The 16,655-nt window shown below is 42.2% G+C and overlaps 1 protein-coding gene across 1 annotated transcript in view; it reads left to right on the top strand.

The window, feature by feature from the left end:
* Positions 1-16,655, top strand: part of Pdzrn4 (PDZ domain containing ring finger 4) — a 341,948-nt gene that overhangs the window by 257,473 nt on the left and 67,820 nt on the right. Inside the window, 2 exon segments of the mRNA XM_021216554.2 lie at positions 10,640-10,896; positions 13,753-13,855. Of these exon segments, the coding sequence (XP_021072213.2) occupies positions 10,640-10,896; positions 13,753-13,855 (360 nt within the window).

Consider the following 16,655-nt stretch of genomic DNA (forward strand, 5'->3'; position numbering starts at 1 on the left):
TGGGGGGAGGGTATAGGGGGCATTCGGGATAGCATTTGAAATGTAAATGAAGAAAATATCTAATAAAATAAGTTAAAAAAAATAAAGAAAAAGAACCAAGTCTTAAAAAAAAAAGTCTTGTTTTGTTTGTTTTGCTTTGCTTTTCAAGACAGGGCTTCTTTGTATAGCCCTGGCTGTCCTGGCACTAGCTCTGTAGACCAAGCTGGCCTCTGCGGTGCTGGGATTAAAGGCATGCACCTCCATAACCTATAGCAGCAGGGAAGTCTTATGCATCATTGGTTTTCTGTGCTCTAAGGGATGGCCCCACAGCCATGTACATAGGGGCTGCACTGACTGAACTCAGTAATATTGTCTCCAAAAAAAAAAAAAAAAAAAAAAAAGGAAAAGGTTTGTTTAGAAAAGAATTAAAAAAAAAAAAAAAAAAAAATGGGACGAAGTTAGGGGAGGAAGTGGGGGGGTGAACATGATCTAAATATATTGCATACATGTATGACATTTTAAAAAAGTTCCAGGAAGCGCACAAAGAATTGTGGAATATTTTTGACATTAGTTAACATTGGCCTTAGCTTCCCCCATGGGGTCATAAAAGTGGAATCCCAGTAGCAAACAAATGCGACTTGCCTCTTAATGGGAGGGGCTGAGAAGGAGGCAAGGTGATTCCCGAGGTGTTTCTGCTAAGAGTACAAAATCCAAGTCAAGTAAAGGGAAATACCAGAGCAAACCAAATGGAGGGGGTGGGTTCTACAACATAACTAGGCATTGTTCCAGAAGAGCTTCAAAACTGCTATACAATCTCAGTAAAACATACATGTCAGCTTCCCTTCAAATTATGACTTTAGTAGTTGCATTTTTAGCTGCAAATAATTTTAACAGTGGGAGTTACATCACACAAATACATGTTTCAGCTTTCTCTGTCTCTCTTGGTTGTTACTGCTTAAATTAGGACACTTTCGATTTTTTTTTTTTTCAGACAAAGTCTCATTGTATAAAATAGGTCAGATCCAAACAATCCTCTTGCAACAGATTCTGGATTGCTAACACTGCAAGTTGGGCCACTGTGGCCAGTCTATTAGGACTACCAGTCTACTAGGACTACTTACATTGCTTAGGGTCTTATATGAACTACAGGCACAGATAATAAGTGGAGTATAATTTAATGGTAGGAAAAAGAATGAAGAGATGTTGGCAAATTTGAGAGAAAAATTAGCCTAGGGAAGAGCAATAGAGGGAAGTCTTTATCTGCTTAATTTGATGTTTAATTGATAAAGGATACTGGCACATATTGATGAGTTACAATGTGGTTCTTTAATATACACTGCATTGTGGACAAAAAAAATGATTCAAGCTAGTTAACATATCAGTTGTGGGATACATTTGGTTTTGTGTAGTGAGTTCTTTCAGAATCTACTTATGACAACCTTGGAATGTGTCATCAGTGTCGATCAAGTGTGCCCCATATTGTCGGATAGACTTGGAGAAGGTGACGGGAATGGGGATCTGCTCAGACGTGTTGACCTGGAAGATAAGCCAGGGATTTGAGCATATGTAGTGAATGCTGGAAAACTGAAAGCCATGCTGGTAGAAGAATGTCTCATTATTACTGGTGAGCAAGCCACATACAGGAAGTGGGACGCTTGGGATGGAGGTCATGTATAGTACCCAGAATGTGTTAAACCCAAATGTGGCTGCATGGAGCTGTGACAACAGAATAGGAAAAGGACAGAAGAAAGTATGCATACATATGACAGAGAAAAGACAACAGAGGAAAAACAGTCCTTAGGTGAGGCCCCATGAGGTTCCATAACCATGCTTATGAATTGATTCAAAAACAATCTTAAAAAGGTCACGATTGGACACCTTACATCTAAAAGTGAATGAAGGAGTGAGCACTGCTCATATGTGAGAAATTCTGACAGAGAGAACTGTGCATACATCAAGGAGCAGCAGGCTAGACCATTGTTGTGATATTGTGACACCACAATGACTCCTTGCTATTGTCTGTTTGGAGAGTTCTGAGAGTGGGTCTTACTAAGTCGTCTGGGCTGACCCAGAACCTGCTAACCTCCCCTCATCCTGATTCATATAAACCTTTCTGAATTGCAGAGAGTCTTCAGTAAGACTACCCATATAATTTATTTCACTTACTCAGTTCTGTAGGGTTATGGATGCATAATATTCCTGTCTTAGTCAGTTTTCCATTGCTGAGGAGAGACACCATGATCAGTGCAACTCTTCCAAAGGAAAGCATGTAATCAGGGCTGGCTTACAGTTCAGAGGTTCAGTCTATTACTGTCACAGTGGGAAGCATGGGGACGTGCAGGCAGGCATGGTGCTAGAAAAGGAGCGAAGAGTTTTATGACAGGAGGAAGAAGAGAGAGCCCTTGGGCCTGGCTTGGGCTTCTGAAACTTCCAAGTCCCACTCCCAGTGACACACTTTCTCCAGCAAAACCACACCTACTCCACAAAGGCCACACCTCCTAATCCCTGTCAAGTAGGGCCACTCTCTAATGACCAAGCATTCAAATATATGAGTCAATGGGGGGTCATTCCTAACAAACGACTACAGTGTTATACCAGGCACAGAGCAAGGGAGGATCCACAAATGTCTCGTTATGATTTAAGTACTGATATTTACAAGGATGGCATAGAAGTCCAGAGCAGGCAGCACACACGCAGACATACAGGAGGCCAACAACTATTGTGTTGGTAAGGGGTCTGCACCCAACAGACTGTTGCTTTTTTTTTTTCTGCACAGAAATGCTGCAGGTCAGTGGACAGAGCTGGGGGTTCCAATGTGAGGAATCTCCACTGTCTGGGACAATCATATGCCTGAAACCTGGGAGTTTCAGAGCTTCCTGGGGTCTATGGCACACTCATAACACAGAGAATGAAGCCATGCCTCTCTCATTGTCAAGACAAGACCAAAAAATGTTTCAGGCCTACTTCTGGGTAAGCCTGCTCATTTTGTCACACAGATAATGACTACCTCATCCTCCAAAAGCTGGACCACTAGACTGTCTCCTCAAGAAGGACATAGGACATAACCGATGTGGAGGCCAATGCAATGTATGATGTGCTAGTTAAATGGATATTGGCTACACACCTAACCAGCACAGATTGTTTTGCTTACTGATTAAAAAAAAACTTAAAAAAAAATCAAAGTTAATTTTAGTCAATGTCTTAGTTAGGAATTCCATTGCTGTGAAGAGACACCATGACAACTCTTATAAAGGACAACATTTAATTGGAGCTGGCTTACAGGTTTAGAGGTTCCATCCATTATCATCAAGCCGGGAAACATGGGAGTGCCAGGTGGATGTGGTGTTAGAAACAGCTGAGAGATCTATGTCTTGTTCTGAAGACAAACAGAAGGCTGCTTCCAAAGCTAGGAGAAGGATCTCATTGCCCAACCCCCACAGTGACACACTTCTTCCAACAAGGCCACACCTCCTAATAGTGCCACTCCCTGGGCCAAGGTTATTCAAACCACCACAGTCAATCTCTCATGAGGTTTTCTTCATTATCAAGATATATTTGACAAAACATCTTGCTATATATCCATGGCTGGCTTCAAACTCACAACCCTACCTCAGTCTCTAGAGTGCTGGGTGCAGCTGTATGTAAGCCTACCCAGCCTTCCTGGATACGTTTGTGCATCCTGACTTCTGAGGTACTTTCACTAGGCTTTTTATCACATGCTGTACTCCATTTATATCACAGAGGTCCTAGTGGAATCAACATACCTAAGCTTAGGGGGGAAAGCAGATGCTGAAATTCTTTCAAATCAATTTGAAAATTACGTCACAGGTGTTTTAATGGATACAAATTTAGAGTTATTTTGAGTTATTTCATGCCAACCATTTTAGTAGGAATTTAAGTATCACTTCTGATGTCTGTGGCATGTCCTATGACCGGTATCTTCTGTCTTGTTAGCAAGTAGAGAATTTAATATCAATAAAAGTAAGTACTTTCACTTTGTGGCCTTAGAAAAAAAATTAAGGAACTCCAGCTATGAGTGACTGTAAAAAGTCCCATAGGTTAACCATCATGACCAAAATAATTATAACACTCTGGCCTTTTATACTTTCAACCTGAAATTGGGTCATAGCTGTACATAATCTTTGGGAACTATACTGTGTTCTGGGTTTTGTTGTTGTTGTTTTGGTTGGTTGGTTTTTGTTTATTTGTTTGTTTTTGGTACAGGGCTTCTCTATGTTGCCTTGGCTGTCCTGGAACTTGTTATGTAGACCAGGGTGGCGTCAAATTCACGAAGATCCACCTGTCTCTGCCTTCCAAGTGCTGGCATCAAACACTATGCTACCATGTCCAGCTTATTAAGCATTCTTACGTGTGTGTTCTCTCTTTGAAGAGGTAGAGGTTTAGAAACCTTTAATGTTCTTAAGAGGCATGGAAGAGTTGAAACTCTTATCAACTCTGGATGCAATTCTAGAACTTGTCCCCTCACCAGAGTAACTTCTTTGTACTGTAAAGTAGGGGCCTGTTGTTTTCCTGATCTTCAGGAGAACTGTGTTTATTGGTGGAACAATCAGAAAGGGCCAGCTCATATCCAAGTGAAGGTAACTGAACCCTGGGGAGTGTCCTGAATGACCAAGTTTTGCAGTGTATCCCTAAGGGTAGCTGATTCCACTAAACAGCAGCTTTGTCAACCGTTATCCTAATGTGGTTTACATATGAAAAGCTTCCTTCTTTACTTAAATTCACAGGTTGTTATAGATTAATTAGCCCATCTGCCACAACAAACGAATTCACACATCATTTGCACTGACTGCCGAAAAGTGAATTCTTTTTTTATCCACTTAAGATTGCACCACCAATATAATGAAAAAACAATTACTGTTAAAAAAAACATTTGTGTTTCAAACACCTAAAAACGTCTACACATTAATTACAAGCCATCACTCAGATATATAATCTTGGGACTATTTCTCGGTGTAGAACGGACTGGGGAAGAATGTCATGCAATCAGACATTAGCATCCCATCATATGTGCTCACTGGGTAATCAGAATATACACTTGATTCAGTTAAGAACTCTCACTTGCTTCCAGGCCCTTCGGTAGTCTGTAAGAGCAGAGCCCCATGCCAGTATCTAGTCTGCCACCATTTAATCTGCATGCACAGCTATCTAGTCTGCCTAAGGATAGCCCCATTCCACTCTTCAGTGCAGATGAAGATAGTCCCATGCCACTGTTTGTCCTGGAACATCTATGCTCTGCATCTCTCCCTCCTCTTCCTTGCCCTGGCTTATCTGGTACCCTATTTTTGCAGAATGTATCTGTGTTCCCACTTTTCTTAGGCAGATGCCTTAATTTTCAGGTCACAGTCTTGTCCCCCACCCCCCACCCCCACCCTGCTCTGCAATAGCCAGCCTGTTATCCAGTGTCAACTAAGCAGATGTTTGCAGTTGTGCTGTAATTGAATTGTATTTACTTCACTGAAATTGAGCCATAGGAGGCTTGGGACATCCATACCATGCTTCCAGTTATTATAGGGACAGGTGTAATTGTCCAGTTTGCTTTGTGGCACTTGACCTCTCACTCAACCATCTCAAAACTCTTTCTACAGAAGTCTTCTTTCCTACAGTATGGCTGACTCAAATAGAAACTCCCTTATGAAACTCCCTTGCATGAGGACTTCGAGGTCTAACCTGTGACTTAGCATTTTTCTTTAAATAACATATTTCCATTAGTTTTGCTTCCAAGGCTCTCTTCCCACTTTTGTCTTGCCCCAAGTCAACCTTCCTATTTTAGCAATGAAAAAGTGACCAAGTTTACACCGAGGATGCAGCATTACACATAGGCACCTTTCCTGGAGGGTTTTTTCTACCTCTACTCTCGATTACACAACAAATAACCACTGTGCATTGTCCATACAAAATCACATTTAAAATTGAACCACAAAAGGATCTAGATGGAAAAGGCAGCACAAAGACAAGCTCCATGAAACACCAAATCCCCCGATGGTTTCAGTACTTGGGAAAACCTGCTTGCACCTAATTATTTGTTGATTTAATGTACACTTTTTTTTACAGAATTAATATTAAATATTTTTCCAATATTCTTCCTCCTGGCCATACCTGCAGATAACTGAGCAAGGTAACTGCCAGAGAATTCCTAATTAATCTATTCTTTCTTCTGTTGTGAAAGCCGTAATTTATAAAATGCTGACCTTTGGGAAGGCTAACAATATGTTGATGAACTCCAAATGAAGTAGAAAAGCAGTGCTTAGTATTAGTGGTCCTCACATTTTCTAGGAGATCACGTGGGGCATCGGAGCCTTTAAAGGTCAGAGACTTCCTTACTTTGAGAGATATTAAATGGCTTATGAAAATAGAGGTCACCCGTGTGGTAACTGACAGAAAAGAGCACTGCCCAACAGGGAAGTAAGAGACTTGAGATTACATTGACTGTCCTTTTTAAAGATTATAGTTGACTGTCCTTAGAACAAAGAATCAAATTTGCATATAAATGCCATGATCGTGAATAGATAGGTATACAGGTCAGAGACTCAACAGCAAGTGATCTCACTGAATAAAGGTTAATATTATTGGTATATACTGAATGTTGCCAGGAGAAGTTGTGAGCTTCTATTTTTATATCCTAAAACACCTTTCAGTAAATTTTCCATTTCTATAGTTTTTACTGTAAAGACTAAAATTGTCAAAATTAATCTTAGCACATAGGTGACACAAGAAGTGATTATGGAAAGAAGCATTTTTAATATAATACTTACTTGTTTTTAGAGAGTTTCATACAGGTATGAAATAGATTTTGACCAATCCACTCCCTCTTGCCAACTTCAATCCAACTTCAGTGGAACCTCCATGATGTATCCTCTCTGCAACCTCCTGTCTTCTTCTGTCTTGGTTTTACCTCACTGAGACCGTATGCTGCCCATACCCACACATGTGAGGAGAACCCACTGGAGCATCGGAAGCCTGCCTGTGACCACATCTCCAAATAAAACAGACTCACCCTCCCCAACAGCCATGCACAGCTAATAGCTTCTTAGCTTGGGGTGCACCTCCTGAGCCCCTGCTCTATCCATGCCGGAATTTTGATTGGTTTGATCTTGCACTGGTCTACTGCTGGGGTTAAGCATAGCAACTTGAGTTTGTGATACAGTGGCCATGTCACATTTTGCCTTGTTCCTCCCCTCTTCTGGCTCTTACATCCTTTATGTCCCTTCCTCTGGGATGTTTCACCAGTCTTAGGATGGGGTGGGAGTTATAGCTGAGCACTCAGGCATTTATTCTCAGCACTACAAGCAGTCATGTGTCTCTTATTACGTAGTACTCAGTGTAAAAGGAAACCTCTCTAACCAAGACGGGAAGAGCCCAGTTCTATGGGTACAAACATAAATATTTAGATGGCAGTTTGACAACCAATACTATTTAGCAATCCAACAATACGTTCCTTCCCAGGGCCTATGACCTCCCCATCCATTTATAGACTTGTCTCTGTACAGATCAAGAGTTTAATGTGTTTTAAATTTGTTGGGTTTTTTTGTTTTTTTCTTTCACAAGTTTCGATTGTGCGGTTCCCAGTCTGCAACCTTACATCGCGCACATTCCGTGATCTCTGGAAACTCAATTTTTAAAGTCCTTTTGGCTTTGAAGGTCACTAGAACAAATATGAATCCTGAACCTAAAAATTAGGTTAACACATAGGCAAGACACCCAGCCACCTCAGGGAAAAACTAGATGAATGACATCCTCTGCTTTCTGCTTGCTGACAGACGCACTTTCTGCACCAGCAGACTCTTAATGTGTGTCTGAGTCAAGCCTGGCCACACGTTTCCTCTTTCCATAGATATTGCTTAAAGCTCCTTCAAAAGGACAGGAGTGCCTGCATTTCACCCTGCCACTGTCAGGTAGAGGTTGTTTCTGATGTAAGACTGTCCCAGAAGTAGCATAGCAACCCAGTTCCAGGAGAGGGTCAATAGGTAGGGGTTCTTTCAGAAGGAAACAGCATGGAACGTGGCAAGAGAGACTTCACTAAACTGAAGGATAAAGGATGGACATGAGTGGGCAGCTCTCACCTCTATCCAGACCCTTGAAGTTTCTCACCGACGTTTGTTCATCTCCATAATCTGAAACTCATGAATACTGATCTCACCGAGACACACGGGGAATGTCAAGGTTCATCACAGAACTGGGACTGTACTCTTCCATTCCAGCCTCTGTTTAGGATTCTTTAACTATCCATCCTCAGGGAGATAGATTAGTGATGGCCCTAGCCCTGGGGCACAGTCATCCAGAACAAGCTCAAGGAATGAATTACTGTGTCTGTAAATGTCCTGTGTCCCCCTAGCTGGTATGCCCAAGTTAAATACCCCAAGGTTGTGTCAACGGAATTTGAGGGTCATTTTTCAAGTTTGGTCCACAGACACAAGAATCAGACCGTAAATGTGCAGGTTGGTAAATGTGTGTGTAATGCTAAGTACCACCCAGACCTCCGTCTGAGAGTCTCCCTAGTGACCCATCGACTGAACTGGGGTGTGTTTTGCTGGTGTGGAAACTTGATTGCTCATTTTTGAGGGCACATTAACTCTTTCAGGGTCCATTGAGAAAATAGGTTATTACGCTTTTCTCTGGATGCCTTGACACTCTCGTCTTGCACCGGATCGTTTACCCTTTGCCTTACACATGTTTTGAGCACGCACTCTTCCTTTGTCTACTCGGGAAGAGAGAATGTGCTCATTTGAGTGTCAACAGTTATTCCACAGCCAATGCAACTTCCTCTCATTTTTGGACACTCAGGGTCCAAAATTAAGAGTTTGCCAACTCATGGTAATTATCACTGCTTCACTAGTGGCTTAGATAGATGTCTAGAAATGACACCATTTCCAGGGCATTTGGGACAGTATTTTGCTACTAAATGCCTCTTCACATCGGCAAGGACCAAGATCAATTACTTTTGGATAATTCTGTACTCTAGAGATATTTATTAAAAGAACCTCCACTCACTGAGTGTGTCAGCAGGACATATTTGAGAGCAATAGTTTGACACCGTTTGAAAGCAGTTTTAAAAAGAGTTAGGCAAAAGTTTGGGTGCTACAAACACTGGGGGAGATTGCTGGCCCTTAGACAAAAGAATGACTTTTCCTCTTTGTAGATGCAAAGGGTTCTGTCACAGTTGGGGGGTTATAATGGAAAGGGGAAAACAGTTCACCCACATTCTATGTCTGAAGCTTCCTTAAAGACTTAGATACTAAAATGAGTAAGGCTCCAGAAGGGTATGGAGCCCTCTTTCAAGGAGATTTAGATTAGCGTTCATTCTGGGCATGGATGAGTCCTGTGGAATTTTGTCAAAATCCTAGTTCTGACTCAGCAGGTCCGAGTGAGATCCAGTGGCTCAGCAGGATAACAATCTTGTTGGTGATATTCATGCTACTGGCTATTTATCACTCTGAATTGTGATGGTTTGTATATGATGCATACATTCAATAACATGGTTTTTTAAATTATACATATATCTTTTTTTAATTTTATTTTTAATTCATTTTTTATACTCCATATTCCATTCCCCACCCTTCTCCATCCACCCCCTGACTGCCTCCACATCCCACACCTCCTCCCCACCCCACCCCATCTCCAAATGGATGTCCCCAGCCCCCACCCTACCTGACCTCTAACTCCTTGGGGCCTCCAGTCTCTTGAGGGTTAGGTGCTTCATCTCCAAATGAACACAGACCTGGAAGTCCTCTGCTGTGTGTGTGCTGGTGCATGCTGTGTGTGTGGTGGTCCAGTGTTTGAGAGATCTCGGGGATCCAGATTAACTGAAATTGCTGGTCCTCTTACAGGATCACCCTTCTCCTCAGCTTCTTTAAGTCTTCCCTAATTCAACAACAGAGGTCAGCTGCTTCTGTCCATTGGCTGGGTGCAAATATCTGCATCTGACTCTTTCAGTTGTTTGTTGGGTCTTTTGGAGGGCAGTCATGATAGATTCCTTTTTGTGAGCCATTCCATAGCCCCAGTAATAGTGTCAGACCTTGGGATCTCCCCTTGAGCTGGATCCCACTTTGGGCCTGTCACTGGACCTTCTTTTAAAATGGTTTGGAATAAGAATGAATATAAAGAAATTGGACAATATCCTGAAAAAGTAAACTTTGGATTTTTAGTTAATTCTTTAAGTGTTATATGCAATATTTCTACCTACCTGAAGATTTGAGGCAACATTTTCTAATATAGTGTTAAATGATTAAAGATTTTTTTTTGATTTATTTATTATTATATGTAAATACACCGTAGCTATCTTCAGACACACCAGAAGAGGGCATCAGATCCCATTACAGATGGTTGTGAGCCACCATGTGGTTGCTCGGATTTGAACTCAGGATCTCTGGAAGAGCAGTTAGTCATCCACTGAGCCATCTCTCCAGCCCTGATTAAAGCTTTATTAATAATTCTGATGGCGTTTGTTGATCAGTTCCAGATACTTCATAACAATGTAAAAGTGGTTTTTGTTCCAAATTTGTTGCTTCCTTATGTTGGCAGATAGTTCAACAAATGTAATGACTTATTAAATATTCATACAACTTATAGGAAAGCTGGTTAGTCTGTCCAGGCACCTTTCTGTTCTTACTCTGACGTATGTGCTACCTTTGTGTCTTCATAGGTCAATGGCAGGGATCTCTCAAAGGCCACTCATGAAGAGGCAGTGGAAGCTTTTCGAACCGCCAAGGAGCCCATAGTGGTACAGGTGTTAAGGCGGACTCCCCTCAGCCGGCCAACATATGGCATGGTCCCGGAAGTACAGCTCACGAATGCCAGCACACAGACGGACATCACTTTTGAACACATCATGGCCCTGGCGAAGCTTCGACCACTCACCCCTCCGGTGCCTGACACCTGTCCGTTTTTGCTTTCAGACAGGTACATCTCTCTCCTTTCTCCTGACGCCCCTTTTTGTTTGCTGTTCGCTTTCAAAAGTAGGCAATAAAAAGAGCCAGGCACCCCAGACGTTGGCAGTTTCGGGGACATGCCCCCAGCTCTGTTTGGAAATATTTCCACACCGTGTGTGCTTTCAATTAGTTCTCAGCTGTCCCTGCTGCTACCCTCTTGGCTGTACAGCTAGCTGAAGTCTGGAATCAGACTTCCCAAGGTACAGTAAAAAGCTTGGCTCTATTCAGCTACCCTTCTTCTCTCTACCCTGCAAGGCTCAGACTACTAGTCAGGGAAATAACTTTTCTCACCAAAGCTGCCAAACAGCCTCATTAAGGCTCAGGGAAAGGTGACTTTGCTGGCACCATGTTCTCCAATGTGAGTCACCTCTTTCTTCCCCCTTGCTTTCCCTGTCTTTACAAAAGAATCTAGGAAATTGATTTAATTCAACTACAATTCTCCAAAGAAACCAATTACCAGCTATAGTGCGATGCAAACAAAGGGTACTGGCTTTCACAGAGTAAACATAGCCCTCTTACATAAGCAGCAATTAAAGAGTTTTCCTCCCAATTTTACAAAATGTAAAGGCAGGATATTTTGTTTAAATAACGTCACCTGTCTGGTTTTTGGCCCCATACAGTTTTTTTCTCTGTGTTGAGTAATTTTCCCACATTGTAGAGAGTTTGTGTCATAAAAGCAGTGGTCCCCTTAGCCTGCATTTTCACCACTCTCTCTACTCCAGCTTCTATTTGTATGACACCCATGTGACTGTGCCCATTCTCAGACTATTAGTTACCTGCGTAGGCTCTTTCAGAGGGCCACAGGTACAACAGACTCACCTGGGAACCCCAAGGAACACTAGAAGAGCCTCAGTTGGGCCTCTAGCCAATTAATTAAGAAATTTTAGAGTAGATTCAAGCAAGAATAACTTCTCAAACACTCCCTGAGGCAATTCTAATGTGCAAGCAAGATTCTGAAAGTGCCTCTTGAGACCTGTCTTGGGGTTTTGTTGTTGTGAACAGATACCTTGACCAAGGCAACTCTTATAAGGACAAATTTCATTGGGGCTGGCTTACAGGTTCAGAGGTTCAGTCCATTATCATCAAGGCAGGAGCACGGGAGTGTTCAGGAAGGTATGGCGCAGGAGTTGCTGAGAGTTCTACATCTTCATCTGAAGGCTGGTAGCAGAATGCTGACTTCCAGGCAGCTAGGATGAGGGTATTAAAGCCCACACCCACAATAACACACCTACTCCGACAAGGCCACACTCCCTAACCTAAGCACATACAAACCACCACAAGACCTTAGCCTGCAAGAGAGCATACACCGTGGGTTTTTTTGTGCTGTGTTCATTCCCAATGCTGCTCCTAGCATTTGTATTTGGGGATGGGAATGAGCAACAAGTAGACAAACATATCAGTAAAATTCATGAGTACCTCCTGATGCAGAGTGGCCTTGCAGAAAATGCTTTCTTGAGTGAGCAGAAACTTAACTTGTATTATCTAACATTTTGGGTAATATTGCAGTGGTTTCACATTACTGCGTCACTGAGATCTCCCAGCAGCCTTTGGACATGGTGCCTTTACTGTTACCATCCTGGTGCTGCAGAGGAGGAGACATACACATGCAAAGGTCCTTAGCCAGAACTTTCAGGGTCTGGCTTCTAAGATTAGCATCTCTTAATTCACCAGCCGAGATGCTTTCCCCAAGTCCCGCAGCCCTCGGCTTTGCTGCAGCCATCTCTGTCCACACCACGTGACCCACCCACCCCCACAGCGTCCATATCTTCCTTTTAATTATTGTCTTATTCTAGAATTGCCACTCTGTTGCCTTCCTCATTTAATAAGGTGAGAATTGGATTTTGTGCAGGAGCATGTTTCCAGCACTTGGCACAGAGCCTGGCATTCAGTAGGCACGCAGGAGATGTCTGCAACAATGACTAAGGTTTTTCTTATGGCACTGTTCCCTTATTACTATCTGAAGGGCAAGGGGAACACATCAATGCCCAGACATAGTTGTCACCTTCTCCTTAATTGTTTGCATAGAAAAGGGGTGTACCTACCTGGTAGGTCTGCCAGGATACTACATCATATTGCTTTTGCTATTTGGGCTCCTATTGCTTAACTTTGGCAGACCAGCAACCATAGCAATAATAATAAAAAAAAAAAATGCAGGCAAGCACTTACCTCTTACCTTGTGAGAGGACATCAGCATAAACCTCACCTCTTAGGAGAGGAGAACTAGTCTATACTAACTGAACTTATTAAATGTCCATACTGCCAGAGGGCTATTGCCAGAGGACTGTCACCAGGAATGTTTTATACTATTTATGTGTATGCCTTTATCAAAGGGGAGGGTTGCGTTATGAGAGAAGATGGTGGGATAGAGTCTTGGGAAACAGCCAGCAATATGCGGATCTTTTATAGTTTGAAAAATACGTGCTTCTGGAAATGCCAGTGAACAGCCAGTTCAGACCTGTATTCCTGCACTGTAGTGCACCCCTCTGAGTAGGTTGCAACCCTAAATAAAATACACAGGTGTTAGCACACTCGCTGGAATGGAGGCAGGCCAGAGAGTATCTGGGAAGCATCATGGACCATAGGTGAATTCTCATTGGTCTCATCACAAATTGGAACTAGAAGCCAGAGCCTTCCCCTTAGCCTTCAGAACACCAAGGGACTTCGCCCATGAAGAGAAAGAAAAGCAGGTGCTTCGGTTGAAGGCAGAGTCCCTTAACTAGCAAACTTACTCCGAAGTAGAAAGGCGTGAGATGAAATTCTAAACTCCAGTTTAATCATGGAAGCAGTCCTTGTGATCCATTATAACCTGTTGCTGTATCCCCCACAGCTGCCACTCCCTTCATCCGATGGAGCATGGGTTTTATGAAGACCATGAGTATGTTTCCAGCTTGCCCGCTGATGTAGAAAGAGCAGAAGACTTTGAATATGAGGCAAGACCTTTTCCTTTCATGTTTCTTTGTGAAGTTATGGTTGAGGGGTGTCACATAATGAAGAAATTTATTTATTCTCCAAAATAGCATGTCTATTATATACCTATGATAAGATCTTTCGAGTAGTTTGGCATTGGTTATTTGTCTATCATATTTTAAGAGATTTGCAAAATATTTGTGCACCATCAGGTTGAAAACAATTTGTTTACAACACATATACATGTGTGTGTGTCTCTGTGTGTGTGTGTGTTATATACTATATATGTGTATATGTATTTTATAGCAGCTGCACTGACCCTATTTTAATATAAGTGAGTTTCTAAGGTTTAAAAAGGAAGTTATTGTTTTCCTTGTATGGCATGGTATTAATTGGTAAGATTAATTTAACGGTATTGTCTTTCATAACTCTGTTTTCTCTGTATTATGACTCAGCTCTGACCTGGAAAGAGCAGTTTCCTGACTGTTTTAGAAACAGAGGAAGACTCTGTTCAAGAGTTGATAAACTGCTTAGTCTTCTCATTGCATATTAGGCGATCCATGCGCAGCCTGCAACACTGCCCAAAGCCCATCCAATGATCACTTAAAACATTTCACAAAAGTTAGAGGGCTTATCCTGATATTTTTTTTCACTCCTGCAGTCTATAAATCTTGGATTTGGTGTGCTTTGACATTTGGAAACGCAGTAGATTGAGGAGGAAAAGAGGCTGGCAAACAGGCAGAGTACCCGCAATTTTCTGCCCTTTAATGCCTCAGATGATGTCATACAAGTTCAGCAAAGTGTTCTTTCCATTTTACAAGCAGGAAATCCTGCAGTCTTCACCCTGAGGAGGCTCTGAAATCAAATAAGGCCAACTCAGTGAAGCTCACCTAAAGCAAACAGACGTTTATTTGAAATCTTCCCTCTGCAAAAGTCATCTCTGGTGGTTGTGGAAATCATTATTTCCCTGCACCTGGGGTTCAGAAGATGTGCAGTGACACCTAATATCTGAGCTTTGTCATTGTCGTTTGTGTTGAATTTTTATCTCCTCCTCCCCCTTAAGAACAATTTTAGAAACTTGTTCACATATAGGCATGCACTAAGGCACCCAATACATTTCACCTAGTTACAAAGAAAAATGACAGCCTTGTGTCACCTATTTGAATAATGTAATAAAACAGTTTTCAGTTAATGCATAGGGGTTTGTACTGGATAGCTTTGTGTCAACTTGACACAGCTGGAGTTATCACAGAGAAAGGAGCTTCAGTTGGGGAAATGCCTCCATGAGATCCAGCTGTAAGGCATTTTCTCAATTAGTGATCAAGGGGGGAGGGCCCCTTGTGGGTGGTGCCATCTCTGGGCTGGTAGTCTTGGTTCTATAAGAGAGCAGGCTGAGCAAGCCATGGGAGGCAAGCCAGTAAAGAACATCCCTCCATGGCCTCTGCATCAGCTCCTGCTTTCTGACCTGCTTGAGTTCCAGTCCTGCATCCTTTGGTGATTAACAGCAGTATGAAAATGTAAGCTGAATAAGCCCTTTCCTCCCCAACTTGCTTCTTGGTCATGATGTTTGTGCAGGAATAGAAACCCTGACTAAGACAGGGTTTAAGAGTAGGAATTCCTACATGATTTCAGACTTTCATTTAGTATGTATCTTACCACTTTATTAAAATAAAACAATATTTTGGGTGGACCTGGGAGGAAGCTAAGCAAGTTAATAGTAAAGAATCTTTTAATTAATCAGTATGTCACTGACATTCCATACCAGGGACGTATCCTTTCAGTTCCATAGGCCTCAGTGGGGCTGGACTATACCCTCATTTTGGTCATATCTATCCTTAGTATTTGCCAGTATTGAGACAGTGTCATTGCTAAATGTTCTCCATAGTCTTATAATCTCAACTAATCACACCATCATCGTCATCAATTAGTTGTCAGCTGTGATTTTGGTTGCCAAAGGTACCTTTCTGAATGACTGAAGTAAAGAGTATTCTGATGAAACTTAAATAAAGAAGCAAACCATCTGCCATGACAGTCTTCAGCCCTGAAGACACATAGACATGAGAGCATCATGCATGGTTAAAAGACAGATGGAGACACAGGCAAATCCCTGAAGGATAGGTCACCTAATTTAGCAGAAAATAGGTGTTCTACCCAGAACTCTTCAGCTTGCTATGGTAACACATAGGAGTGGCACACAGTAGCCCTCCTGGCCCAAAATCTGCTTCACGTACTGCCATTACCAGAGCCTGTCTGACACACAGCTTTCAAGGGGGGAAGAGGGCAGATTGACAGATGCTAATCCTGTCTTCATGTTTTGCATGTTCAACATGAAAGCCGACACGTGCTATGTTTCTCTTACCAGCTGAAATGAGCTAAGTTTCTCTAAGGTTTCATTATCATATATACATCTATCTATGGATATATGTATACATACATATGCATACGTCCCTATAGATGTATACACCCTATACATCTTCAAGTGAGATGGATGTCAACTTCAGGAATGATCTGCACTTGCCACTTACAGAAGAGAGATTCAGTGGTCAGAGAGAGGGATCCAGCTCAGAATGTGTACACATCGCTCTGGCAGTCAAAGAAGCCGGGAGAGATCACACACACACATACACACACACACACACACACACACATACTGATTTGTACTAGGAAACTCAACACAGCTGAGTATGAGCTGGATGGATGCTCAGGGCCTCCTGTTCGAGTGTAGCTTAAATTGTAGGGAAGAAAGCTGGCCAATGAAGACATGAATACATGCATTCTAGTGAAGGCTGAGAGAAGCCAGGAAAGAGCAGATAAAGTGAATCA

The sequence above is a fragment of the Mus pahari genome, chromosome 17 (genome assembly GCF_900095145.1).
Source record: "Mus pahari chromosome 17, PAHARI_EIJ_v1.1, whole genome shotgun sequence".
NCBI lineage: Eukaryota > Metazoa > Chordata > Mammalia > Rodentia > Muridae > Mus > Mus pahari.